Source organism: Ooceraea biroi, chromosome 6 (genome assembly GCF_003672135.1).
Source record: "Ooceraea biroi isolate clonal line C1 chromosome 6, Obir_v5.4, whole genome shotgun sequence".
In the NCBI taxonomy this organism is placed as follows: domain Eukaryota; kingdom Metazoa; phylum Arthropoda; class Insecta; order Hymenoptera; family Formicidae; genus Ooceraea; species Ooceraea biroi.
This window is the reverse complement of record NC_039511.1, coordinates 4,450,922-4,477,475: the sequence shown is the minus strand read 5'-3', so window position 1 is coordinate 4,477,475 and position 26,554 is coordinate 4,450,922. Positions and strand designations below refer to the sequence as shown.

At 41.8% G+C, this 26,554-nt stretch overlaps 5 protein-coding genes and 1 long non-coding RNA gene across 10 annotated transcripts in view; 3 read left to right on the top strand and 3 right to left on the bottom strand.

The window, feature by feature from the left end:
- Positions 1-350: 350 nt before the first annotated feature.
- Positions 351-12,996, top strand: LOC105281693 (mediator of DNA damage checkpoint protein 1). The gene is made up of 7 exons (XM_026970350.1): positions 351-1,103; positions 1,445-1,543; positions 5,656-5,754; positions 6,374-6,574; positions 6,656-10,793; positions 10,886-11,197; positions 11,329-12,996. Exons 1-7 carry the CDS (start codon positions 1,011-1,013, stop codon positions 11,538-11,540), a joined length of 5,154 nt encoding a protein of 1,717 aa, XP_026826151.1. The 5' UTR covers positions 351-1,010; the 3' UTR covers positions 11,541-12,996.
- On the bottom strand, positions 1,138-4,587 carry LOC105281685 (venom carboxylesterase-6). The gene is made up of 8 exons (XM_011343104.3): positions 4,320-4,587; positions 3,768-4,071; positions 3,266-3,463; positions 2,968-3,146; positions 2,701-2,866; positions 2,283-2,624; positions 2,063-2,189; positions 1,138-1,976 (listed from the first exon to the last, which is right to left on the bottom strand). The coding sequence occupies exons 1-8, from the start codon at positions 4,569-4,571 to the stop codon at positions 1,784-1,786; spliced, it is 1,761 nt and encodes a 586-aa protein (XP_011341406.2). The 5' UTR covers positions 4,572-4,587; the 3' UTR covers positions 1,138-1,783.
- On the bottom strand, positions 12,406-14,489 carry LOC105281682 (nuclear protein 1). The gene is made up of 2 exons (XM_011343090.3): positions 14,121-14,489; positions 12,406-13,330 (listed from the first exon to the last, which is right to left on the bottom strand). Exon 1 carries the CDS (start codon positions 14,343-14,345, stop codon positions 14,130-14,132), a length of 216 nt encoding a protein of 71 aa, XP_011341392.1. The 5' UTR covers positions 14,346-14,489; the 3' UTR covers positions 12,406-13,330; positions 14,121-14,129.
- Positions 14,490-14,614: 125 nt separating this feature from the next.
- LOC105281676 lies at positions 14,615-17,852 on the top strand. Its single transcript, XR_894344.2, has 2 exons — positions 14,615-15,290; positions 15,379-17,852. It is a non-coding gene; the product is annotated as an uncharacterized LOC105281676 (long non-coding RNA).
- On the bottom strand, positions 17,263-26,362 carry LOC105281631 (glutathione hydrolase 1 proenzyme). Of its 4 annotated transcripts, none has more exons than XM_011342981.3 (10): positions 24,762-25,201; positions 24,473-24,672; positions 20,340-20,594; positions 19,950-20,173; positions 19,670-19,862; positions 19,328-19,528; positions 18,999-19,248; positions 18,716-18,909; positions 18,396-18,636; positions 17,263-18,301 (listed from the first exon to the last, which is right to left on the bottom strand). In XM_011342981.3, exons 1-10 carry the CDS (start codon positions 24,807-24,809, stop codon positions 18,038-18,040), a joined length of 2,070 nt encoding a protein of 689 aa, XP_011341283.2. In that variant the 5' UTR covers positions 24,810-25,201; the 3' UTR covers positions 17,263-18,037. The 4 variants fall into 4 exon arrangements, with proteins under 4 accessions (XP_011341283.2, XP_011341293.2, XP_026826153.1 ...); XM_011342991.3 differs by having other exon boundaries at positions 18,038-18,301; positions 24,780-25,201; XM_026970352.1 differs by lacking the exons at positions 24,473-24,672; positions 24,762-25,201 and adding an exon at positions 26,160-26,362 and having other exon boundaries at positions 18,038-18,301.
- The window catches only part of LOC105281653 (phytanoyl-CoA dioxygenase, peroxisomal), a 37,880-nt gene continuing 31,930 nt past the window's right edge, over positions 20,605-26,554 (top strand). Inside the window, exon 1 of one of the 2 annotated variants that reach the window (XM_011343049.3) lies at positions 20,605-21,362. The gene's annotated coding sequence lies outside the window, so the exon portion shown is untranslated. Of the gene's footprint in view, positions 21,368-26,554 lie in introns of both variants that reach the window. The other variant, XM_011343041.3, reaches the window with a different exon arrangement.

Below are 26,554 nucleotides of genomic sequence, written 5' to 3'. Positions count from 1 at the left end.
GAGGATTCCGATATGGTTTCTCGCTCGCTGGAAGCAGAGAGAAGCCCGAGAGCGGTCACGCTCGCGTTTTAACTGTAACGCCTCAAACGTGGACATATGCGTTCCACTTGACGCTCCCGACGCTCGCGGCGTCATTCTATCTTTATTCAATATTCAGTGAGCAATAAAAACAGAATCACTTCCATGTCCACGTTTGAGGCGTTACAGTTAAAACGCGAGCGTGACCGCTCTCAGGCTTCTCTCTGCTGGAAGTGACTTGTCCTGTGTGAAGAGAGGCGGAATCCGCGGAATCGATGCGCGAGCATCGCCAGGTAAGTATACGCGATTATTTTTTAATTAGTTGTGTCATAAGCTGCGTTAGCAAAGCGTATTTTGATAGGACAGTGTGAAAAATTGTTGATTTCATGCGCATTTGTTACTTAAAAAATTCTCTGAATTCGCACGAGCGCTTTCGCGGCAAATATGGCGACTCGAATAATGAGCTATTAATCGAAACGTGCGTTGCTATTAATCGAAAGCACATGATAAGCGCAACATGACGTGTCATAAGTCGGCGGCGATATTTATTACGTAATTTGAACACGGAGAATTTGAGGTGAACTGAGATACTTTAAAAAGAAAATTGTTTTTATGTTCGTAAAAGCGCATCGAGTGTTTGTCGGCTAGGAAATCTGCTACAGTTGCCGACCCTGGAAATATGGTGTGAAGGGAAAGGCGGGATGGCGAGAGTCCGCCGAGTGGTCAGTCAATTGTTTAAAGATTATCAGTGCGAGAATATTTTACGTTTTGTATTAATATTAATTATGCATTACAAGTGTTACTATTTGTGAGGTGTTCCTATTCATGGTACATTTGTACCTGTGCGCAAGTTACGTAATATTTTTGAAACCTTTAATATCGGTGCGCAGAATAGGTTATGTTATCAAAACAAGGAAATTGACAATTTAAATATCTCTTTCCTGATGCTGATTAAATATTGATTATTCAAACGCAAACGAGTTTTGATAATAATGGATTTCGCAGCCACCCAAATCTACGAGGATGAAGATTTTCTGCCCACTCAGAGATTTTCGAACGCTCTCGAAGCAGAAGATCGCGTGCAGGTATGATCACATGACAATTATAATCGAATGTATCTCATATATATATATTTTTTTTTTTAATGACGTAATGTAGGAAAAGAGCAGATTATCATTTTATTTGCAATTTTTATCAATGCAAACTTACAACAAAGTTTCATTAACTTATTTGTATCTCACTATTCTAAATATATAATGTTATCAATATATGTATAACTTGATTGAATTGATAGATTCAGTGAGTTTTGATTTTTAAAGCTGTCTACTAGCTCTTTACTAATATTTTTAGATTACTGGTTGCTTTATCAGAATCTTAGATTGCCTTTTTGTTTCTAAAAAACATTTTTAAAAAAATTATTCCACAGGTAGGAACATTAAGTATCAATTCTACTAAACATCAAATCAAGAGGGGCATCACAAAAATTGGCAGACTCAGTAGCTGCGACATTGTCATAAACGATGCGGTAAGTTCTCTTATTATGTTCTCTTACATGATGCATAATGTAAAACTTAGTTGAATTTTGATAGAGCAACAGAATAAAAAACAGTTTAGAATATAAAGAAATATAAAGAATATAAAGAAATAATTGACCATAGAGAAATAAATCACCATATCTCAAGAACTTAGTAAATTATAGTTATTAAAGCTATATCTAACTTAGAGAAGGTAATCCATTTTATGGATTATTACATTCAACAATTGTTTAAAGCTCCGTTTTTGTAGTAGATTGTTGCACCTTATTCTCATTGAAGTCGATCGAATTCCAGAAGTTCTTCTGTCCAAAATCGGCATTGGTCTCCATAGTAATCTCGGTAGGACTAGCAATGTGCAGATAATAAAGCTCCTTCTGCGAAGGATCTAATTTCGGCCAGTTTATAGCAGTCTCGTTCGGTACACTGAAAACATATAGAAAACAATAATTAATATTTTCGTTGAAAATTAATATTTTTATAGTAATGCCGATAGGACATTTTGCACGTACCCATGTTTGGCAAAAGATATCCAAATATCGATTAAAATTTTCTGCATGTCAAGATCCTTTTGCGTTGTCGTTGCATCGATGTAGGGAGTGTCTATTACGAGAAACACGTCATCGCCGTGACAAACTCCTAAAGAATTTATAACGATAAAGTTTCTTTTCTGTTTAAAACGTGGATACATTCATCTTCACGTACAAATTTTCAGAAAATTTGTCGACTTACCGTAGTTCACATTGTCAGTATTACCAGCTAAAGAACTGCTCAAGCTTTGCGCCGCTCTGTATGAGTAATAGTAGTACCAAACCGGGTTCTTGTTCATCTTAGCTTGCATTCGTGCAGCTTTCTCGCTGTCAACCACGAAGAAGCGATCGCCCGCCATCTGTACCAGTTCTACCGTGCTATGTCGATCTATCGGTTTTGTCCCGAGATAATGCTGCCTGATGAGACGAGCAGTTTCGACGTGCTTCTCTCTGGGAATGGTGTAGTTAAAGTCGAGGAATTGCGGACCGAGTACGTCCCAGTTGTCGTTCAGTTCTTTCAGTTTGTCATCCATAGCGATGAACTCTACGGTGACGAATTATCATTGATAAATTTTGCGTACGTTTAAGAAGATTCTAACTGCTGCCGGGTATCGTCTTACCGGCTACGGGGTAGAGACCCTCCTCGCTCACCACACCCGTAATCCATGGCACGTCCTGTACTTCTCCACTACTTATGATTTCAGCGGGTGTTCTGTCGATGAAGGGCGCGTCGCTCATTTTCTCGGGTACCGGTCCGAAAGGAGTGAAGGGATTGTACATGAACGGCTAAAATCGAACAGGGGAAATCGAAATGTTCTTTTCTTTCGCTTCTCCGAGAATCACTTCGCTTGTTCCTCTCTGCGAAATAAATGTAAAGCAGGACTCACCATAAATTCACCGACAGCCTGTACGATCGCACGTGCCGGACGATATCGCAAACAGCGTATCATTTCTCTACTATTAATCGTAGGACATCCCATCAGAACGCTCAGCTTCTTGGCCTTCTCTAAAGGATTCTCAGTTTGCGTCCAACAGTCGAATGCCGTGCCACTGACTGATATTCCTCCTATATGATGTAAAATTGTGGCATGAAGATAGTTTAATTAACGAAATAGTTGAATTACGGCGTCGTTTATTTGTATGCGATGTACAGTATCAATTTTATGTTCCTTAAAATTTGCGTACCTTGGAAGAGCCCTGCGCTCAATTTCGATAAATAGTGATAATGGACGCTCGCTCCACCAGCGCTCACACCGACTAAAGTTATTTTTTTCGGATCACCACCGAACCACTCTATGTTGTCCGATATCCAGCGAAGTGCCATACTCTGATCTTTTAGACCCATGTTGCCAGGAACTATCTCATCCTCCGTGCTGAGGAAACCTAATATTTTTTAATATCATTTAAAAAAAAGTTAAGTACGCAAGAAATACGATCGAGTTTACATATTTATTATTTAGGATCGTTAATTTATATCTCAAGAATTTTAAACAGATAATTTTCCAATGCCAAGAAATAATTGTACAATTGTACGAAAAACATTGTATAACTTATTTTATATAGATTTAATAATTAATTAATATATTTAATTAATACTGCCCATGTAAGCTTGTTATTATAAATAGTTATTATAAATATCAACATTATCAACAGTTATTATCGATAAATGCATTAGAATTACACATACCCATTGGTCCCAGTCGATAATTAATCGTAACAAATATGACATCGTGATCTAGTAGATGTTTGCCACCGTAAAGGGTACTGCTACCAAATTGGAAAGCACCGCCATGGATCCAGAAGAAAACCGGCATAGGAGCTCTATTTACTGTTTTCTCTCGTACTGGCACGTAAATATTTAAGTACAAGCAATCTTCAGAACCCTCAACTTTTTCTGCAGGATCATACGGTAGTTGCGTGTATTGAATACACGGAGAACTGAGCTTCGTAGCCGACAACTCGCCGATCCATGCTGGTATTTGCCGAGGAGGCTGCGAATAAAAATAAATAAAGGTTCTCTCGATTCGAACGTTCGTTACGAATGGATTGTTTTTTCAATCATGGAAGTTATTTTGAAAACTTGTTTTGAACAGTGCTTGATAAATATCCAGTATTAACAATCATATCAAGGAGTGCTTATCGCTAATTGCAAAACTTTACTACCATTTTATTTCGCAAGAAATGCTTCAGAAAATCAAATCAATAAGAATATTTGTGCCACAATTAAGTGTTTACTTACCTTGAATCTTAATTTTCCGATCGGTGGCAAGGCGTAAGGTATCCCTTCGTACGCTTCGTACTTCTTGCCATTCTGTGATAACTGGTAGTGGCCCTTTAATGCTCCCAAAGGAGTTTTGACCCTCGGGGCTGGCTCGTCCAAGTTTGCATGAACGGTTAAGCCCAGGCACAACAGAACAATCAGCAATCTCATCAGCATGGTTCGGCCGTTAGCGTATTGTCGCTCGCACCAATACTCTCTGCCAACTGCCATTCTCTCCTGGCGCCAGCTCTTTATTATATTCAGTAATCGAGCGATCCTCATGTCATCTATCGCATGTGTGTATACACATACACGTTCGAAATTAGATAAGCGCTATCAACAAGCGATGGAAGTTAATCGTAGACCTATTCGTAGTGTACAGTCAGGCGTGTAAGTCAAGCAGTTTGCATACTTTGTAAACGATTATCATGACAACGCCGAAATATCAGGCAGTCGTGTTCGCGAGGAAGTAAATTTAACTGGCGATAAGAAATTATTCTTTGTTGAGAGAACCGTTTCATCACAATGTGCGTTTCTTTTCGCATCTCTCATCCTGCTGATGTATAAAATTCATGCAAAAAGATTCTGCCCTGGTTTTCAAAGTTAGAATATTCGCACACTTGCTTCAAAAGTGTCACAACTAAAAAAATTTCGAATTTCGAGTTAATACTGTAAAACGATTCCAACAACCCTACTCGACCGATCAAAGTGCATTTGTTTTTTATTCTTAGATTGCCGTCAAAGAGCAGTTATCTCTCTTATAATATTCCGAGTGAAACTGTGTCAATAACAATTGCCAGCAACAATAGTGTTGTATTATCAGTTGCGTTGTGTATCTCATGGTTAATAGGTCGTTGTTAGGAAGTTTAAAACTATAGTATTTTAAATTTTATCGTTTTTAATGATAGCAGTTAATAATGTGTTAGTATGTTCAAAAATAGTTTTCTGCGCTTTGTGAAAAATTGTAAGTTTTGAGTTGTGACACTTTTGAAGCGAAGGTGCGACCTGATGATACGCAGAGAATTCTTTTTCAAAATGCCTCCACCAAATCAAAAACGGAAATTAATCTGGAAAATCACATCACGTAAATTTCTTCCATAGACTGCATGTGCAATAAAAATATTTTATTTTTTTATTTGATCAAACAAGATAAGATCTTAATCGATTTGCTATTATCTTATTCGTGCGTAAGCATGTATCTTCGTGCGTCATTTCCTTATCGATAAATAATTGCCACCTATTGTTATGGAAACATATCTAAATATCGTGCTTAAAAATATCTAAATGTCTATATGGTGCTTAAATTTCTTTTCAGACTGTGTCGAAGCTACATGCAGAAATCGAAGCTAATGCGAGACAAGAATCCACGTGGATCTGCGATCTGAATTCCTCCAATAAGACGAAGCTGAATAATGTAATAGCACTACTATATCTTTTATTTTTTTATTACACATAACACAGCAATTGTGCAATTTATTAGAGCTCGTGTTATTTCGCTTATATCATATCTGATATGCATGGATGTTGTTCATCCTTGTACATTTCTTCTTGCAACATATGCAAAGCTGACCAATTGATAATATTATCTCTAGTAAATGATGTACACAACATATGCGTACATGTAAGCTCTTATGGAAATATTTAATCTATTTAAAAACTTTTTCTGTGCTGAATGCATTTGCTAATTGCAAATAGCTGAAGATAAGAACTTTCGCGACTATTTTTGTGCTTTTGACTTTTCTTATCTATTCATTTAAATTATTTTTTATGACAATGTTTATCCATAATACATGAGTTAACTATTGGATACAGATAAACGCGTTTCGCAATGAGAAACGAATATCTATAATTTTATATTACATATAAATCTTTAGAGACGGTATGTACCTTTTTATTTTAAGTTAAATACAGAAGGCAATTTCTGAGAAACGATTTCTATGAGATTTTTATGAAAAGACAGTTGAAGAATTTGGATTGGCTTTTATTCGGCATTACTTAGTATTTTTTTTTCTGTTTCCTTTTGATACCCGCAGTCAATATTGCGTTCAAGTCGTTCGTATGAACTCAAAAATGGAAGCATCCTTGAGTTCGGCAGAGTGCGTGCAACTTATTGCACGTACTGCCCGACGGATGACACAGTTATACCAGAAACACCTGCACCGCAGAAAAATACTGCACCGCCACGGCAAAGAATCGCAGCCACGATAATCCCGAATACTCCAGATTCGTCTCTCGTAAGTATCGTGCATGTGACTAACGTTGCGATCAACGTGTGTTGCATCTGTCACCAACACATCTCTCTGATATTTGCGCAGAACGTTTCATCCGGCGAAGATGGGTCTGTTATTTTCGGTTCACAGAGGGACGATGAAAATAACGTTTTTCGACGGCCGTCGCTTCCGCAACGTTTATCCACAAGCTTCGACAAGCAAAATTCCTCCTGCGCTTCTTCCGTGGCCGCAAACGATGACTCGCAGATTGCTAGCACGTCCATTACTGACGCCAGCGAGAATCAAAATGTTAGTATATTCGATGCAGAGACGCAAAGATTCGAAGGAGCGCACAAAACTGCATGCTCCATTCACGATATGGAGACGCAGGAATTTCCTGAAGGCGCGCACGTTAAAGCGAGTGCTGGTAAGACATCCCTGAATATTCGCGACGAAACCGCCGGCGATACGGCGACGGACATTCAGGACATGGAAACGCAAAATGTTCTTTATTATATCGACGCTCAAAAATCCAAGATCGATCCAATTAAGAGTCGGCAGGAGAATGTAGATCGAATTCAGCGGAGCATTCATGACTTGGAAACGCAAAACTTTGGAGAAGATGAACGCGTTACGAATGACATTTACGATGCGGAAACGCAACTCGAATTGGACTCCAATACAAACGCGATCAAGAATACAAAAACTCAATTAAAATCGAGTAGCGTTGCAGATGGCCAAGCGGACAAGGGCAAAGATAATGATGATGTAACAAAGGCTGGTCCAAGCAAAAGAAATACCGAGACGGTCACAAATACGCCGAATTCCGGGGCCAGTAGTCCCAGATCTCTGAACTTGTCCTCACCGGGAGTCGACGAGGACGGTCCCGCCTCGCCGCTAAACGAGAGCGCTCATTTGTTCGAGACGACGGATTTGCTGGAGTACTTTGGTGACGGTATCGACAAGCACGAGGAAATACGTGCGGCAAATGCGTCCACGCCGAAACCGCGTGAGAAAGAGAAAAGATCATCGGAAGGAGGCAATAATGCTGCAAGTACGTCGAACGCATCGGACAAGGAACACGATGAAGATGACATTTTTGACGCTCCTACCCAACGCAGGATCGAGGCCTTACTGTCGGATGATTCCGAAGCCGAGGATAAGGATACATTCATAATGTGCAAAGTGCTGAATAAGACGCGTGAGAAGCACCGATCGAAACAAACTGACCCGGACGACTCGGAAACCGACGCGGAGGAATATCTCGAAGAACTTGCCAAGGAGCGGCGCGAGTCTGCGAGCGCTTCGCGCAAAGCGCGCGATGGAAGTATGAGTGAGAGGAATGATCCAGGCACGAGCGTCGAATCCGAGGACATGTTCGATCTACCAACGCAACGATTGGACTTGAACGATGATCGAGATATGTCGATTAACCAATCAACGAAAGTAAATAAAACCGACGGTATTGTCAGCGACACGGCGCCAACACAAATCATAAAAAGAATTGCGATTGAGCGCGACCAAGATGAACAGTGTATGCTTCCATCGGACATCAACGATGCGCCAACGCAACTTATCTTGCCGGATAGGACTTCACCGAAAACCGCGACTACCTCGAAAAGTTTATCGTCGAGCAACAATCGGACTGACGTGGACGATACGATGCCCACGCAGATTATTAATACAAGATCGGCAGATCGTCGTGCGTCAGAGGACGATCGCGACAACTTGGACTATGAACTGGCACCAACTCAGGTAATTGGCGAGATTGAAAATAAAGATAAGAGGAATTCGAATCGCGAAAAGGCGAGTTTGGACGACACGCTGGAGCGGAATCTTAATGAAATGTTCGAGAGTGCAAGTAACGACGGCATTCGTGAGCCACAGCAGATATCGACCCAGTGTCTGGAAGATATTTTGCAATCGTCGCAATGCAACGACGACTTATCTACTAACGAATTCATCGCGAACGTCAAGGTGCTCACAAACAACACACCACAGGCACAGTCAACGAGAAGAAGTCACGCGACCAGTGATCGATCTTCGTGCAAACAACCGTCTACCAAGGCGAATACTGATAATGTAAATAACGTAGAACTTGATTCGCAAGATATTTATTTTTCTACTCTGACCACTAAACGGAAGAGAAATATCCTGAAGGATACACCGGAATTCGAAGACTCCGTGAAGACGATTTCTTCCCGTCAGGATGCTAATTCTTCAAAGCAATCCAAAAGAAACAACGAGGAAGTCGACGATGACAATATCACTACGAGATCGAGCAGAAGAGCAAAGAGAATCCCAAAAGACGAAACCGGCGCTGTGATGAAAGTCGATGATGAGGTAAATAAAGCTGTCTCGGGCAAGGACAATAAAAGAAACCTGCGAAAGTCGAGGATGACGAGACAAACGGCTGCTGCATTGGAAAGAGATTCCGACGAAATCGAAGTTGATGATGCTGACAGGGATCCGGCGAGTGATCTCAATGTTTGTGCACCTTGTCCATCAAGGAATGAACAACCTACGCAAACATTGGACACGTCATATGAGAGTGACGATGACATTCTGACACGCTTACCAGCTGTTAGAATATCGGGTACACTCTCAAATCCGGCGAGTCCTTCTGGATCATCGGCATCGATATCGTCGCACAGATCCATGCGCACGGCCGCGAACGAAGAGAATAAGAAGAGCTTAAAGAATAAATCATTAAGCAAACAAGACGTTGAAAACACCGAGGAAGACGAAAATCTGAATCAAACAGGTGACAAGTCGTCGCTGCTTGATAGTTTAAAACCGACAAATGTCATAAATACTTCGGATGACTCAGACAGTGAAACAAATTTCAAACGATTCAAACAGATAGCAGACAGAATGTTTAACAATGAATTGAAACGACAGAGTAAAGAAAATGCGCAAGACACGAAGCCCGCCGGTGAAAAGAAAAATACGCGTTCTTCCGGTGCCTCGCAGGAGCCAGAGCAGAATACTGATTTTCGATCGAAGAGCCCTCGGCGAGTCGGCAGAAGAGCAACGCGACAAAATTCCAACAGGCAAAGTGATGATGAGACACATTCACGCATCGCTCAGAAGAAAGTTGACACGGAAAGCACGACCAGTAAATCAAAAACGAGATCTATCACCTTAAATAGAAAGAGATCTCTAACAGAAGAAGACGTAGAGCAGACTAATTCAAAGAAACATAAGGCAGATAAGGCTGTCGAAGAGCGTTCTACAATTTCTACGCGTGGTCGAAAAAAGACAAGAACCGCTAGCGACAGACGATCGCCGAATATGTCTGAGCACTCAGTCGAAACTAACTCGCGCGGAAATTCGCCAGTGATTGGAAGTACAAGATTTTCCGCAGATGATAAAAAACCGTTTAAGGCTACTTTAGAAGAAACGACTTTGCAAAAAAATATCAAGTCTACGAGAACTACTAGACGTAAACCTAATGGAGCGACTGTGGACGAAAATAGCGATAAAACTAAGCAAGCGTCAACGAAAGTAGAAAAAACAGGAACGAGTCAAGGTAAAATTTTAAAGGTTATACTCAGTCCCATATCAGGAAGGGAGTCACAGGAAGTGGAGATGATCATGAGAGGAGCTTCGAGTAGTGTGCAGAATGAGAATATTTCTTCTCCTAATTTATCGGTCAGGGAAAGAAGCAACGTGAATATATTGGAAAGGCAATCGAGAACCAGAAGTAGAAAACGACCTAATGCGGAAGAGAATTCCGCTTTGACTGGGAGCAGCGTGTCGTCCATAGGTGATTCCGACAGCGCGCAATCTGATAATTCTGCACTGAAGGCCAAACGCGGAAGATCCACTAGAACAGCTTCCGCTCCTTCGCTACCAGAAGCGAAAATTCCAGAAAAGAAGATATTTAAAAAGCCTGTCCTCGACTCTTCCATTTCTTCCATTTCTTCCATTTCTTCTTCTGAGATCAGTCAAAACAGTACGGAAAGCAGTGTCGCGTTAGTCAACCCCAGATCTTCCAGATCCAAAGCAGCGAATATCAAAAAGGAGAAGCTCGGAGTGCCTCAAAGCAGCACAGTCAACGATAGCATTTCTCCCAGAGCAAATAGGAGCGCGGAGAACACGTCATCCGTCGTTTCAACGCCTTCGAGAACGCGTAGTAGCGCATCTATGCTGAACAGTTCTACATCAAGTGCTGCAGCGAGGCACAAGATTCTTTTTACAGGTATCACGGAAGACTACAGCAAGATGGTAAAAGCGTTAGGTAGGCATACGGATTCACAGCATAACGAACACAGAGCTTTGTCAGCCTCGCAGTACAGACATTCCTTTATTTTCGTAATTCTTATTTTACAGGCGGAAACAAAGTGGAAGACCCGGCAAGGTGCACCATTCTGGTTACTGACAAGGTTCGCAGGACGTACAAGTTTCTGTGTGCGCTGGCAAGGGGCGTACCCATAGTGTCGATCGACTGGTTAAAAGAGAGCGAGTCGGCGCAAGGGTTTTTGGATTGGGAGGGTTACGTGCTGAAAGATCCCGCCGCCGAGGCTAAGTTCGGCTTCAGATTGAGGAAGAGTCTTGATAAGGCCAAGGGAAAGAAGCTATTGGACGGCTACACTGTCGTATTGACGTCGGACGTTGCGCCGCCACCCATAGAGGAGTTGAAAGGCAAGATTAGATTATATTTATTTTTATGCCATCCTAAACCTGTTTTTAACGAGTTTAAACATGTTTATAACGAATTTAAGCATGTTTATACCGAGTTTCGTGCTATTAATAAATAATATTTGTTCTCATAGACATGGTGACATCATGTGGAGGAAAAGCTCTGCTGCGTCCACCGACCAAGTGGCCTGAACGTGCGGTGATAGTATCCCGCGAGGAAGATCTGATGAACGCACGAAAGTTCCTCGCAAGAGCGCCCAAGACCGTTACTGTACAGTCGACAGAATTTATCCTGACTGGCATCCTGAGGCAAGAAACGGAGTTTAATAAATATAAGTTAACGTGATTAGCAGTGGTACGTATTTTGGTTTCTAATTCTGGTTACTAATCTGTACTATATTATGTATATGAAGATCGTTGAGTATATACTGGCAGCCTTATATACTGTAACATTACCAGTAAATGAGAATCGGTGCAATCAGATCTTTATCTTTTATTATGTGTTAGAATGTGTGGATCTCGTAGAAACGTATTCCGTTTTAAACAAGGACTTGTTGTGTGCTCAATTTTTTAACAATGTTGATCATTCTGTTTTCAAAACATTTTTGGATATGCAACAAAGTACAATTTTAAAGAACTTTCCAAGCCTCTCTTGAATTAAATTATTTACAGTTATATATATTACGGTTTAGTTGTGTCAGCGAATGATTCCACGTTAAGTCGAATAAAATATAACTAGATGTGTGTTATAAGCATCTTTCCAAATTAATTTGTTGTTTTATATACATATATAGTAATGTTGAAGCAACAACGTTATGCATGAAATTTGGAGGGAACAGGAAACACTGTTATTTATTGTTCGACGTAAAGTGGAATTGTCTAGATTTAATTCTTCTCGCTTCGTGTCCGGATGCATTTTTATACAAATCGAATACGCCGTTTTATAATATTAATTCGCGATTTTTTAGCAGCTTGTGTACAATTACTTGATGAATATTACGTTACGTAATATACATACGCGAGCGTATAATTCGTTAGTTTCAATATGGTTACCTGAATGTTACATGTATTTTTTAATATAATATATATTTTAATAAAAAAATATAAGAGGGAGCAAAACAAAGTAATCGTCCAACAAATATATAGACGTAAAAGATAAGAGAGTAGAGTGAAGTGTATTTTTTTATATTAAACAAAACAAAGATGCATTCTCTCATCAACTAGAAATCTTTATTTCACAATTTCCTTTTAACACAATTATATCATGATGCTGTTAATACACACGATAGGCTATCTTATCGCGCGAGAAAAACTTGCGAGATATATCTCGCGACTCTGAAGAATTTATCACCAATTGCAACGTGCAAGAGTCGCGTTCTTAAACATTAAACATCGTGTGGTCTCAAGTTGATTCAAATGGATCAACTTAGCCCGCTTCTAAGCGCGAGTTTTCCAAGTGCGTCGCGATGACAATGACCGTTCCTCGTGAACAATAGCAAGAATTTTTGCAACGTTTATCGCTCGATTATTGCTCAGCTCAGCGATAAGGCCTGCTACACACTGGTCGCGTGTCGCCGCGACACGCGACCAGTGTGTGCAGCATATAATTTCTTCTACTGCGACGCACCGGAGAACGCACGCGCTAAAAGGAGCTACAAGCGTAAGGAAATTTTATTTATTAGATCTCATACATCTAATAATCATATAAGTAAAAAAAAGGAATCACAATAAATCATAGCTTATCGATTTGATAGTAACGCACGAGAAATCAATACGTAATATATAATCCTACGATCCTACAATAAAGAAAAAAAAAAAGAGTGTCATGCAAACTCCAGATTCAAACGAAGTAAGCAACAGTCAAAGTGTATTACTTTGTACTCTTATTAAATAACATGATTCGTGCCTCTGACATAGATGAAGAGGCACGAGTATCAATTTCACATCCTCCAATACCCGCGCCAATCTTACGCCGAGTGAGAACTTATGTGACTAAATGCATTTCCTTAGACAATAAGAGCGTGGCGAATATTCATATAGATTTCTTTCGGTCGTCCCTTAGGCGGTAAGCAAGTCTTGCGTGATGAGATCCAACGTGACAACACCTGCCGCCGAAGGCGTAGGAACGTGCGCAATCTGAAAACAAAAACGGATTGTCAGTGCAAGTCGGAGAAAATCGGGAGAGGCGCAAGGCGATCAGTCGAGAACGGCTCCCGAAAAAATAGCCGATATCGCCGAAACGTGAGATGATATCGCGCGTGTACACATTACGCAAGCGATGTATAACACCGAAGGTGAAAACAAACGGATGGATGTATGTGTGTATGTACATACATACATATGTGCGCGACGAGTGAGTCATCGCAACGCGCGAGGTAGCAGATACCGATAACGAAAATAAGACGCAATACGAGCGCGCGTTTCGCGTTCGCCGCTTTTGATAATTTTGCGATGCAAATACAGGTGAGGGTGTCGGGTAGCGAAATCTTGACTAAGCTATTGCCGAGCAACGAGATACACCCGTGCCGACGAATCGCAGCAAGAAACAATGATGATCCAAGCACGACGTACGACCTACGCTGCGTTATTTGATCATTGTGCGCGCCGCGTTTGGGAGCGAATTGAGTAAACTTGAAGGAGGAATAAAAGATGATCTCTACAAAACTAAATTTTTCCCATAGAAAAATTTTCAGTCTACAAAAAAAAGGTCGATTGATATCAAAAATGAAAGATATCACGAAGACTTCGCCTTGAACCTCGGGATGATGCAGGAGTGTTGCAGAATGGCGTCGTTCTTACGTGAAGATAATTAATCAAATTACGTTGTTTAAGGAAACGATGATCAAAAATGGACATTCGCCGTGGCGCCGGATATCCCGAGACAACAGATTGAAGGAACATCGAAAGCGACAGCGGGAAATCTCACCTATGCGGATTACGCCTTGCTCTTGCCGGGTGTTGTCTGCCGTTTGTTGTGCTCGGTGTTCATCAGCTTGGTGAGAATCTTCCTGGAATGGCCGCTCGGGTCGAAGTGATTGGTATGCGCGACGGCCTCGCGTTTGCTCCTCTGCTTACCGCCGTGCGCGGTGAAGATGTGCTTGTCGTAGTCGTAGTTGAAGTGCTCGTACTCGTCGACGTGCGCCTCGGACATAGCTCTCGAGGTGGATTGCTCAGGTACGCACAAAGAAAAAAGCGGAGAGGAGTCGCCGCGCGACGCAAAACAACGAATTGCGCAAGAAACGCTCTCGACAACGACACAACCAGCCCGAAGGACGGCTCGATACTGACCGCGCCGCGCTGCCCGCCGCGCTTATATAGGCGGCCGGGTATACATGCCGCCGCGCGCGCATGTGTGGGTGCGTATTATTCGCGATGCGTGCAGTGCCGGCGTCAGAGAAGCCGGCCTCCTCGCCGGCTGGCGATGGACGAGGCCGAACTTCGAACGGTGCCGTTCCTCCGTGTGGCCAGAGCGAGGCCCTCGGCGTCCCTTTTTCCGAATAATTCGTGAGAGGCTTGCGACGAATTTTCGCGCAATTGCGCGCCGGATATCGAAATTCGAAGAGCAGACTCTTACAGCGAGCTATCGTCCCGATAACGGTATCGAGAAGCCGCAGTTGCCTCGGCTTGACTTTCGTGAGATTATGTAACTTGTAAATGTTGATTACTCGTATCATTCTCAGGGAGATAAAACAAATGGAGCACGTTGCACAACGTTGCACCGAGAGGCTGATCTCCCTCGTGGAACATTTTTAGGACACATTCGAGAGCTTTTAGAGGCTTGGATTTGCACGGGACAAAAGTTAAAGCAATCAAGCAGACGGTACTGCATAGTAGAAGGACACGCATCGCGTTGTTATCCAGCCAGCCCTGACACGCCATCCGTTGCGAGCACCAATGTTTGCGAACGTACATATGTACTCAGCTGTATCTGCTTGGAAAAGCTTCGGCCGCTTACTTCGCCAGTGTTCCGTTTGAAACGACGTACTGCTGCAACGGGAACACTTTCTGCATACAAGTACTCATTGTTGAGGAATTGAGTAATGGTTCTATTCATCTGGTTTACAGTGCAAAAGTTGGATCTACCTGGAGAAAAAATGTAACCTATATTATAGAATTAATATTTAAAAGATAACCGAATATTTGAAGAGAGAGAAACTTGAATATTGATCTCCTAATTTTTCGAGGCATCTTGCATCTTCTGCGGACTCGATTTCCCGTGACGGTGATCGATAACAAGATTTTCAGACGTTCCCGTTGCATCCAATGGTCATCACTCACGTGGCTAATCTATGCGTCGAGAACGTATATGCGGCCTAGAAAATGCCAACACGTAAGCTCAGCCTGACGCCCAAGGTGCATTGCCTTTTCTACAGGGTGTCCCACCTCGGCCTCCGATATAGTCACATAGTTACGCGCTATCTTTAGCGCATTTGAATCTTTTAGAACTTCAATGACGAAACTTTTGTTCGAAGCACATTTGATTGAAAAATTTTGAGTAAAAGGCAATTGCATATTATTTCCTCATTATCAAATTTTGACAAATATTTTCAAAAAGATGAGACAAAAGAAAATTCATTAGCTAAATGTATACATTTCGAGAAGCAATCTTCATTGTTCATTTATTCCTGTAATTGCCATTACTGTAGTCCATTGTCTTTTCATTGTGTAGTTCATTGTATTCATAGCACTATCATAGCACACAGAGTCGATTGTCCGTGAGACGTGAAACTTGTGATCCACCTGTAGAGTTGCAGAGAGACGCAGCGAGAAACGCTCATAAAGAGGACGTAAACGTCTTGGGAAATATTTTGTTGTTACATTCACCCATCGGTACACAGAAACGCACCAAGTATGAATATCGGCGCGCGGTGCTGCGAGGGGAAAGCCGATATCTGCTAAGCTCGTTTCTACGTCGTAGAAATTACGCCGAGCAAAATTATCGAAGCGTAAAAGACGTGTCTCACCATCGATGAAATTTCTAGATCAAACGATCTTCGATCGCGTGATCGATCGATCATTACGATGAGTTTTTCGTTCGACATGTAAAGTTTTATTTAACGAGTCTGTAAAGTTTCGTCCCGCGGCGATAACGAGGTAATAATAACACTCGAATCATAAGATAACGACGGAGACGGAGACGGAAAATTTAATAAACATATAAGAGAGCGTAAAATTGCAATATCGACCTACGTCAATACTCGAGTCGATAATCGTATTTTTTAATATGTATTGCCGTTTGTGGAGAAATATAAAGCGCCAATAACACACTCGTGTTTACTGTTGTCGGCGTATAAACATCTCGAAGCCGAGAGCGATAATGAACGCAACACTTTATTGTTATTTTGCCAAAACCGAGATCGAATATTTACTTGGCATTTTATTCGATATAGGTATTATATAATGATTCATCTCGGGATCGTCGTTATCCTCAGGTGTTTATTAAGCTTTTTATTAAGCGCCTGAATCTCGCATTAGTGTTTGTATTCAAAACGATGGGCCTCTCTCTTTCGGTCATGACGTGGCTCAGCCTTCAAGGTTCTCGGCTATTGATACGTACGATGAACATTATCTAAACTGGACGCGAAATACGTGCTCGTCGCCACGAGAGGCAATGTTTAATTATAGCTCGAGGAACACGCTATCTCCGCAAAGTCAACGAGAGACAAAGTCCGTCCGCGAGGTCTCGTCGACGTGTAGGAAGGCGTCGTGTCGTGCGAAGGAACTTGTCGATCAAATTCGAAGGACGACAAAGACGACAACGAAGATGATGAAGACGCGAAAGGATATCGGGTACGGATGCAAAGTACCGTTAACCGATCTGATCCTGATAGGGCACTCGCAGGTTGGCTTTGGTCCGCTCTCGAACTGGCGACTAGTCGAGAATCTTCCCTGAACTGCTTCAAGAACAGGTTTCGCCGAGCAGTAGTAGGGGAATCGCTAATTCAGTGCTTCATATTTGCACGATGTTGCAAAGCGCCGCCTTGATCGCGTAGAAGCTTCGCTCGCCACGAGCCGAGAAAAGTAGGAGATAAAAAATTAGGCTGTGATATAATAAGGATACGAGATACAGTTTCCTCGCATAAAATGCGAGAATAGATTAATTATTTATGTATATACACACACGCGCGCACATACACGCACCTTATCTCTCGTGCATTATTAAAACTTACTTTTATTAAATAATAAAATTATAGAAAATTTTATTTTTGTGGATTTTTGTCTCGTGGGACAAAAATCTAGTTCAGAATGTACAGCCGTAGAAGTCAAAGTAAAACACCTGATGCGATTAACTTAATGAGCAATTTACAATCGGAAGTAAATCACAGTGTCGACTCAAGGCTTTACACTTATAAAAAAACGTTCTCAGCGAGGCGAGACGCTAATAAATACGTCCGCGTAGCGTCATGCGACATTTTAAGAATAATTACGAATCAAATCGGAAAAATAGGAATAATAGTGTATGGTGTCCTTGAAAGAGTAAAATTCTCTTGTAGGAATATCGAGATATCACAGTATCAACGTATTAGACACAAATTCAGAAAAATTACAAGATACAGAGTTGCAGAAGAAAATACAATCGACACAAAGATAACGTATCATGATCAGTGAGTAACATTAATTAGAGATTAATTTATAGACATTACATGTAAAAAATGCATAAACGAAAAATACTGAAAGATACTAAAAAATACTGATGCAATTCTTCATAGCAATTCTATAAGCTTAAATGACTCATCAGTAATGACAACAAAATCAAGATATGTAAATATAATAACAGGAAGAAGATATTCGGCGCGATTCGCAAAGGTTTCTGTTTTTATCGCTCGGAATCACTAGCGCGAATTAATCGATGCCGTAAACGTCGCCGCCTTTGCGATAATCGGCATTCGCAAAAATCGTGGAGTTTGCGTATAAAATCACACAGACTACGCTGCCACGTTCCCTGTAGCGCTTCGTAACGTGTCCTCGAAGCTTCAAGCCGTCGATCACCTGTTTCGGCACTCCGTATTCGTAAGCTACTTCCGGTGGAAACAGCTGGTGATGTATCCTCGCCGAGTCCACCGCTTCCTTAACCGTCTGTCCCATCCAGAAGATTTTCGCAGTTACCTAAAAAAATAAGAAGGATGTGGAGGATACCATACAAGTTTGCGCGAAGCTCTCGATCAATTGGCTAAACGCCAACGGAAGACTAGATACTCACTAAAGCCACTGCAGTCGTGATCTTCGTGCCACCAGCGGCACCCACGACCATCCTGACGTCACCGTGTTGGTCGACGAAAATTGACGGCACCATCGACGACAAGGGCTGCTTTCCAGGAGCGATGTAATTATTGGGGCTGGGTGGTATACCGAAGTAGCTGAGCCGCGACGGAATGCTGAAGTCGTCCATGCCGTTGTTCAACAGAATACCGGTTCTCCTGCTGACCATTCCGCTACCAAAACTGGAAGATGAGGAGCGTGCTAGAGAAATCTTCGGTAACTCAGGAAGGAATGCAACGGAAAGTATAGAAATCCGCTCACTAATAGTTGATGGTGCTAGTAACTGACACTGCATCGCCGTTTTCCGCCAATACCGAGATATGTGCAGTACCATGATCTTCAGTGCCAAAGCCGATGGACGAATCGTAGTGCCGTGGATCCTGCCACGTTCTCTCATCGTTTATCTTCTTGCGTATTGCTCGCGCGAAGCTCTTCGACGTCAGATTTCTGGTTATCTTGGAAGGAAATTTAATGTGCGATTTAATACAATGGATACACGATAAAGTTCATTTTCTGACGACATTAGTGACAATATCGTATTCACCTCGGCCATATCGACGTAAGCGCTGTCGCCCAAATTCGTCCTGAACGCGTACGCGTACTTGAACGTTTCTATCATTCTGTGATACGTGAGAGTCGTTGCGTTGAAATCGGCTGTGCTGCTCGACGTGAAGCCATAATCCTCGAAGACATTGAGAATAAACGAGAGAAGTGCTCCGCTACCGGGTAGTCCCGTGGTGAAGAGGTTCGTGCCGTCTGAAAAGCTTGTCTGCAACGGTGAGGCCCACGTGGCTCTGAGAGAAAGTAAGAAAGAAGTATGTTCATGTGAGGATAAATTTGTAACGCGCTAAATTTAATTTTGCTTGACATTACCTGTATTCATTGAGATCTCTCATAGTTATGATTCCTCCTTGCTCCTGCAAATCATCTACAAGCAGTCGCCCAATTGTGCCGTTGTAAAATTCGGTCGCGTTCCTTTCAGCGATGATCCGCAGTGTCTCGCAAAGAGTTTTGGGTTTAATGACGGATCCTGCGCTGTGGAATTTGTTGGTGGCGGGATCAACGAACAATTCTCTGTAAGATAGAAAGAGGAATCTGAGAGACAATGTCCTTTCTCTTCCACATATCATACACATGTTGTTTTTTACATATTACATATTTTCTTATTACATATAATATTTTATACATGTATGTAATAGATATTCATGCATGTACCTAAGAGTTGGATCATTATAAATGCTATTTTTGTTATATACGAGGCCGTCGTACTGCGCCAGTGTCAAGCGGTAGCCCTTTTCGCAGAGCTCGACACTTGGCTTGAACAGATCCACCCACGGCAATTTGCCGAATCGTTGATGGGCCTCCCAGTAACCGGCCAGTTCGCCAGGAACGGCAACCGCCAATGCGCCTGATGATCAAAATTCACAAGCATTAAACATTATTTTCTATTTTTTTTTTTAATAATTTCAGAAGTTTACGCGGTTGAAAAACTTACCGAACGAGGATGCATTCGCAGGTCTGCCGTTGTACATCGTGGAATTCGCTGCCAAGGGTGCGCGATCCCTGGCATTGAGGACGAAGGCCTGGCGCGTGGACCTCTCGTAAATTGTCATTAGAAATCCACCGCCGAATCCCAGACTCTGCATGTTCACCAGTCCGTTGCATATCAGCGCAGCCAGCGCAGCATCCACCGCCGATCCATTTTGCTCCAAAATTGATCTAAAATAATTTCACTTGTTTTGTATTTATATATTTTTATTACATACACATTCACTTCTTTTGCATATAATCACACCGAGCCCCGACGATTTAAATATTGAGTCCTACAGCGATTAACGCATAATGATTTGTACGAATGTGAGAATTTGCTCGTGTGCATACGTACTTGCCGATGACAGCGCATGGTGCTCCATCCGCGCATACGGCACCGCGTCTAAAGGTTCTTAGCTTGCTCCACGACGGTGGCTGCAAATTTTCTGGATCGGCTGGTAGCAGAAATTCGTCATCTTTCGGATACTTGCGGAGATTCGAGATCCCGCCACCAGCATGGTAAATACTGAGACTGATAATTATCGCCACTACCAAAATAGCTACAATGGTGCCGATTACTGCATGAATATATCGCATGCGAAATCGTGACCTAAAAGGCAAAGTTCTCAGTTAAGTTTAATCTGTCCATGACGATCAAGATAATAATTCTTATAAAACAAATCACAAAATTATCTCATCGTCAGAGATATCTTCAAAAACAAAATAACATTATTTTTCAAAACATATTTTTAGTAACGTCTTAAACGGGTTTTTTGCAGGAACAAAATTGTTTTAAAAATACACATGAGCGCATCCGCCTAAATTATGTTTCAAGAATTATATTTTTAAAAGAGATTCGTTTGTACCGCCAGGAAACTTAATTAACAATACGTTATCAAACTGACCAGTTTGATCGAACTATTACGTATCTTAATTATATTTTTTAATATGTAACTTTATGTTAAAAGTGTCCTCGTTAATCAAAATGTTAATAAATGCAAGTCAAATTCCGCATGACGATAAATGCGTTCATATCCTTATCTATCATGCCAGTTAACAAATAATCTATATATGCGAGTAATTCACGGTATTATATAAAGGAGGCCTAGAACTCTGGTCGGCCGGTTGCCGACCGTTAGTCAATGAATACAGTTGCTGATGCATCAACGTTCGTACGGGCGTTCTCGATCTTGCACTTGGATATTGGTGTTCAATACGCGCAGCGATTGCCTCTTGTTTGTTTAAGTGAGTGATTCGGGCGCGTCGCACGGATTCGCGTTTGGCACGCTCGAGAATTCCATCTCGAAGTTGCAAAAATCCACTGGAGAAATTGGAGATTTGGTCAACAAACTATAGACATACCAGCTTGTTCCTACAAGTAAGGTAGGGGAGAGATTACGAATCAGACTCGATAATACAGTGTTCTGCTGTATCGTTGATATTGGAAATAAAATAAGCATTTATAATCAAGTAATAACATAATAATATCAAGCAATTGTTCATCAAGAAATAACGTTTCAAGATGTAAAAAAAATTAATCGGATTAGAGCCTTAAATGGACTGCGCATAACACATGCACTTTGATCTGTGGACGATACGTCGTAAATTAATAGGTTATTGCAGGAAAATAGCTCTTGTCTAGACAAATGCTATCTGCCTGGTCAAATGACTTGTGTCTAAATGCTATTTTCCTAGGCATTTGACTATGAAAATGGTATTAATAAACGGACACAAGCCATTTGACCAGGCAGGTAGCATTTGTCTAGTCAAAAGCTAGTTTCCTGCAATAAATATTAGCCTACGATATATATATGGCATGTTTGATATTTATATAAAGTAGAGAACACGCTCAAGTCTATTCTCGCTCTATTCTACCTGATGACATGCATTTTACAGTATCAGAATTATTCTAGATAAATATTGGGTCGTCCGGAAAGTTCGTGCCGATTTTTAATAGATGGCGTTGGAACATGTCTGAATATATCAATGTTATTGAAAACATACGATTTATATACACATGCTTAAAGGTGACATTTCAACGCATCTTTAGGAAAAAAGTTGTTTGAGATAAATTGATTCGTGTCAGTTTTGTACTCTTTTGAAGATGGAAGAAAACAAAGAACATTTTAGACACTTGATGCTTTTCTATTACCGGAAAGGCAAAAATGCCTCACAAGCAACAAATTCGATATGTTCTGTTTACGGAGAAGGCGCTTTAGCTGAAAGAACCGTACGTAAGTGGTTCGCTAAGTTTAGAGCTGGTGATTTTAACCTTAAAGACCAAGAACGCTCGGGCAAACCCTCTACTACTGATGATGACCAACTCAAGACACTGATCGAGAATAACCCGCGCTACACGACACGTGAATTAGCAGAGATACTGAAAATATCGAAAACCACTATCCACGATCATGTAGTGAAGCTTGGTTACGTAAGTCGCTATGATGTATGGGTTCTGCATAATTTGGCCGAAAAAAATTTAATGGATCGCATTTCCATCTGCGACTCGCTGTACAAGCGCAACGAAAACGTACCATTTTTGAAGCAATTAGTGACGGGTGACGAAAAATGGATCATTTACAACAATGTAGAACGAAAAAGATCCTGGGGTAAGCGAAATGAACCAACATTAACCGCTCCGAAAGCCGGCCTTCATCCAAAAAAAGTCATGCTCCGTGTCTGGTGGGATTGGAAAGGAATCCTATATTATGAGCTCCTACCACACAACCAAACGATAAATGCAGATAAGTACTGCTCGCAACTGGACGAATTAAAGACAGCGATTCAGGAAAAACGTCCAGAATTAGCTAATAGGAAGGGCGTCGTGTTCCATCAGGACAATGTCAGACCTCATGTTTCTTCGACTACCCGACAAAAATTGTTGGAGTTTGGCTGGGATGTGCTACCTCACCCACCGTATTCACCAGACATTGCACCTTCAGACTTTCACTTATTTAGGTCTTTGCAAAATTCTCTTAGCGGCAAGAACTTCAACTCTTTGATCGACATAAAAAACCACCTTGAGGAGTTTTTCGCCGAGAAACCTAAGAAGTTCTGGGAGAATGAAATCTTCCAGTTGCGTGAAAGATGGACAAAGGTTGTGAAACAAAACGGTGCATACATAAGTCAATAAATATTTATCGACATAAAAAAATGTTGCCTTTGAATTTTCCTTCAAAATCGGCACGAACTTTCCGGACGACCCAATATTATCTCAATAATTAAATATGTACAATTAAAATAAAATCTTTGTGTTATCTTATCAAGAATATGTCTTGCTACCCATATATTTTGCGTATGTTGCTGAAATGCATACTCATCGTTCTACAATAGCGCGCAATAATATTGTCTGCCCAGCCATTAGTTTTTTTGTTTTGTGACAAGACCATCACATTCTAAGTACGTAATTCTTACATACTTGTACGTAAAATCGTATAATCACTGCTTACGCACTAGTATGTACGTTGCCCTACTACACTTTTTATCTAGCTTGTTTCTACACAAGTAAAGTAGAGGAAAGATTGCAAATCAGACACTCGATAATACAGCGTTCTGCTGTATCGTTAATATTAAATAAAATGAATATTTATAATCACGCAATACTTCATAATAACAAATGACGTTTGAAGATTGTAAAACATCAATCGGATTAGAGATGGACCGTGCATAACACATCCACTTTGATCTGTGAATAATATGCGAATTAATACGTTTCCATCATGTGATATTCAATGTGTATATGTATATGCGTGCTTGATATTATGTTATGCAACATTGTATATTAATTTGTTTATACGTCGCGAGATTCAATCATTGAATAATTAATTAGATTTTCATGTTTTTACTAGATGCATTACGTGTATAAACAATCTAAATGGTGCATATATCTATGCATATATGTTTGCATATAAGTAATACGTTTAAAAATCACATTTTTCTTCAGTTTTACGTACTTTGTACCGTGTACAAAATGCGTAAAGGTACAAAGTCCTACTGTACACAGCGAAAGCGTGTTAAATTAAAATTTATTACTTGCATAAATTTATATTTTATGCAACAAACCGTGTAATTTTTACGCAGTCAAATCACACACCAACGTGTAACTTTACACACAGAAATGTGTAGTCGCTACATTTGAAATGCACTGACTAGAACTTCAAGACAGCTTGAGCTGTCAGCGGAAGTTTTCTCTTTGATACGCGTATCGACGCTCGATAACGTAAAACAGACATTTTTGCAAGCTGGGACGACGTTGCAAGTGCGATATTAAAAATGACATTAAAATTGACGAGGGCGCGACTCTCCATTAATTAACGCGGACTTTAAGGCTCTATCAGTGTCGATCAAAGCTCCATCAACAGAAACTGCATTCCTTTCTGATGAAACGCTCTTCAAAAGAAATGAAGATAAAACAGTCGGGCACCAAGAGAGCTCTCCCGCCGAGGTACCTCGACAAGTGATAATTTCCGCAATTTACGTGTCACTCACTTGTCTATCTTAAGCCTGCCGACGAACCCATTCGACCTATCGCGCGAAGGATGCGAACCAAGGAGCCACGCGGTCCCGACATCCTCCACATCCGGGTACCGAATGCTCCCCTCGTGACCGGTGGAACGGTGCGCCTCGTCGGCGCTGGTGTACACGGAACTCGTGCTGGACGAGGAGTTGGAAGCTCTCATGGTCTTTCTCTGCGAAAAGCTCCGTTCGTTAGCACGAGAGAGTTCATTAGGAACGATGAGAGTCGCTAGAGCTCTAGTCTAGGTCTGGCTGATTCTACCGGATCGGTCTCACTCACGTGGAAGACATGCCGTCCGCTCTTCACCATCTACAATAATCTACACCGTCCTGCTTGGTGCGCCGCTCGATCGACACGCGCACACCGGGAAGTTCCACGCCATATCGGCGGTCACACAGCACATCCTGGTCACATTCTGGTCACGTCCGACGTGAAGCAATTCTCCTAACTAGAAAGACAACGTGTCGGAACAACGTGGATCCTCGACACGCGTGAAGTTCTGGAGCGTCATCGGGAGGACACGCATGGGACTTGATCGACTCGCAACGACCACGCAAACGAGTGCGTTAAACGATCGGACCTCAGGAGGAAGCTACGACTTGGACAATCCGCGGGAAGACGATATCCGTCACTGCGTTGCGGCGTTTCTGGCACGTCTCAAACGAGACGGAACTGCAAGACGCAGCAAGTGCCATCAGCTGAGCTGGAGGGATCGATGCGGGCCTGCGCAACGACCGTGTCGACGACACAGGGCCGTAGCCTAGTAGAATGAACGAACGCGAGTCTTCTTGCGTGCGGCTGGAGTCTCGGCAAGTTGGGACGAGTCTGAATCGCATCTCTGGAGATGAAAACGCGGGTGGATACGAAAATGCAACTTTGAAAAGTCTCTGCAATGGCACGCGACATGCGCGTGTTTCGTACCTTCGTTCCTCCCGCGATTCGAACGTGCACATTTGATTATCGTTCCTCGTCATTCTTCCGGATGGAACGTACATGTATGAGAGTCCAAACGATGATTCGCAAATTGTGCGAATGTACGCGAATATATTCTAACACTTGACACTTGATCGCACTTCCCGCGCTGCCGTATGCGTTCTTCAACAAATTTCCAGTCCTTTAATCGGATCAAGTGGACACTCGAGCGAGCGCGCTGAAAGATTTTTCGAAAGGGTCTACGTACGGCGAGGTGAGACTGGGCGCGATGCACGATGCGATTTGTTCATGGAGAATGAACGCTGCAAGGCTCGCTGCCGGCTGTTTGTTACGGGACGATACGCGTGTCCAAAGTGCACCAACCGGTGTGCCAAGGTGACGGAATGGCCGCGAAAGAAGACTCGTGAAAATATCCCTCAAGAATCACAGGTCGTCGGGTCTCTCCTCTGTATTTCAAATGGCGAGCGAGCGAGCGACTGAATCGCGGCACGTTTCGTTTTTCAAAGAGAATCCAATGGACGGTTAATATTGATGCACAATACGCAACCAGCACGCGATTAATATTAATAGGCGACTAGGAAGCGTACGTATCGAGCGCAGCAGATCGAAGTAAACTTCTTTTCTACGACGATGATGCACAAGTGGTGCAACACGTTTCAGAATTTCCAATGCGTGAAATTACGAGCCGATGGTGTGTTTTCAGCTATTCTTTTTATTTGCACTAACTTTATACACTCAGACATCATTTATGTCGCAACTCATTGGTAATGGTTAACATCGATACAACACTCGCACCCGACAAAGTTCCTGAAGTTTTGTCATTGACAATGATCAACGGACACAGGTATACGCGATTATCCTCAATAACGCGGCTCCGAGCTGCGCACGCACAATTCTAATTGGCAATTTTAAATTAACAAGCAGCTCGGGGTTGCACTCGCAGCTAAGCGGTTCTAGCGAATTCGAAATTACGTGGCGTGGAAACGACGAAGTCCCGTGCGTACGATAATAAGGTGTTGCGTCGGCTATAACGATATTTATATATATATATTTATATATATATTATTTAACAACAATATATCATATAAATTAGGTATACGCCGATACAGAAAGTGATCCGT

Bases quoted from the DNA above. Each gene is read 5' to 3' on its own strand.
- LOC105281693 (XM_026970350.1), top strand. From the start codon at position 1,011: ATGGATTTCGCAGCCACCCAAATCTACGAGGATGAAGATTTTCTGCCC. The intron at 1,104-1,444 runs GTATGATCACAT...ATTATTCCACAG, and splicing joins AAGCAGAAGATCGCGTGCAG to GTAGGAACATTAAGTATCAA. The intron at 5,755-6,373 runs GTAATAGCACTA...TGATACCCGCAG, and splicing joins ATAAGACGAAGCTGAATAAT to TCAATATTGCGTTCAAGTCG.
- LOC105281685 (XM_011343104.3), bottom strand. From the start codon at position 4,571: ATGGCAGTTGGCAGAGAGTATTGGTGCGAGCGACAATACGCTAACGGC. The intron at 3,464-3,767 runs GTATGTGTAATT...AAAAAATATTAG, and splicing joins TTATCGACTGGGACCAATGG to GTTTCCTCAGCACGGAGGAT. The intron at 3,147-3,265 runs GTACGCAAATTT...TACATCATATAG, and splicing joins GAGCGCAGGGCTCTTCCAAG to GAGGAATATCAGTCAGTGGC.
- LOC105281682 (XM_011343090.3), bottom strand. From the start codon at position 14,345: ATGTCCGAGGCGCACGTCGACGAGTACGAGCACTTCAACTACGACTAC.
- LOC105281631 (XM_011342981.3), bottom strand. From the start codon at position 24,809: ATGGTGAAGAGCGGACGGCATGTCTTCCACGTGAGTGAGACCGATCCG. The intron at 19,863-19,949 runs GTAAGTTTTTCA...TTTGATCATCAG, and splicing joins TGCGAATGCATCCTCGTTCG to GCGCATTGGCGGTTGCCGTT. The intron at 19,249-19,327 runs GTAATGTCAAGC...ACTTTCTCTCAG, and splicing joins AGAGATCTCAATGAATACAG to AGCCACGTGGGCCTCACCGT.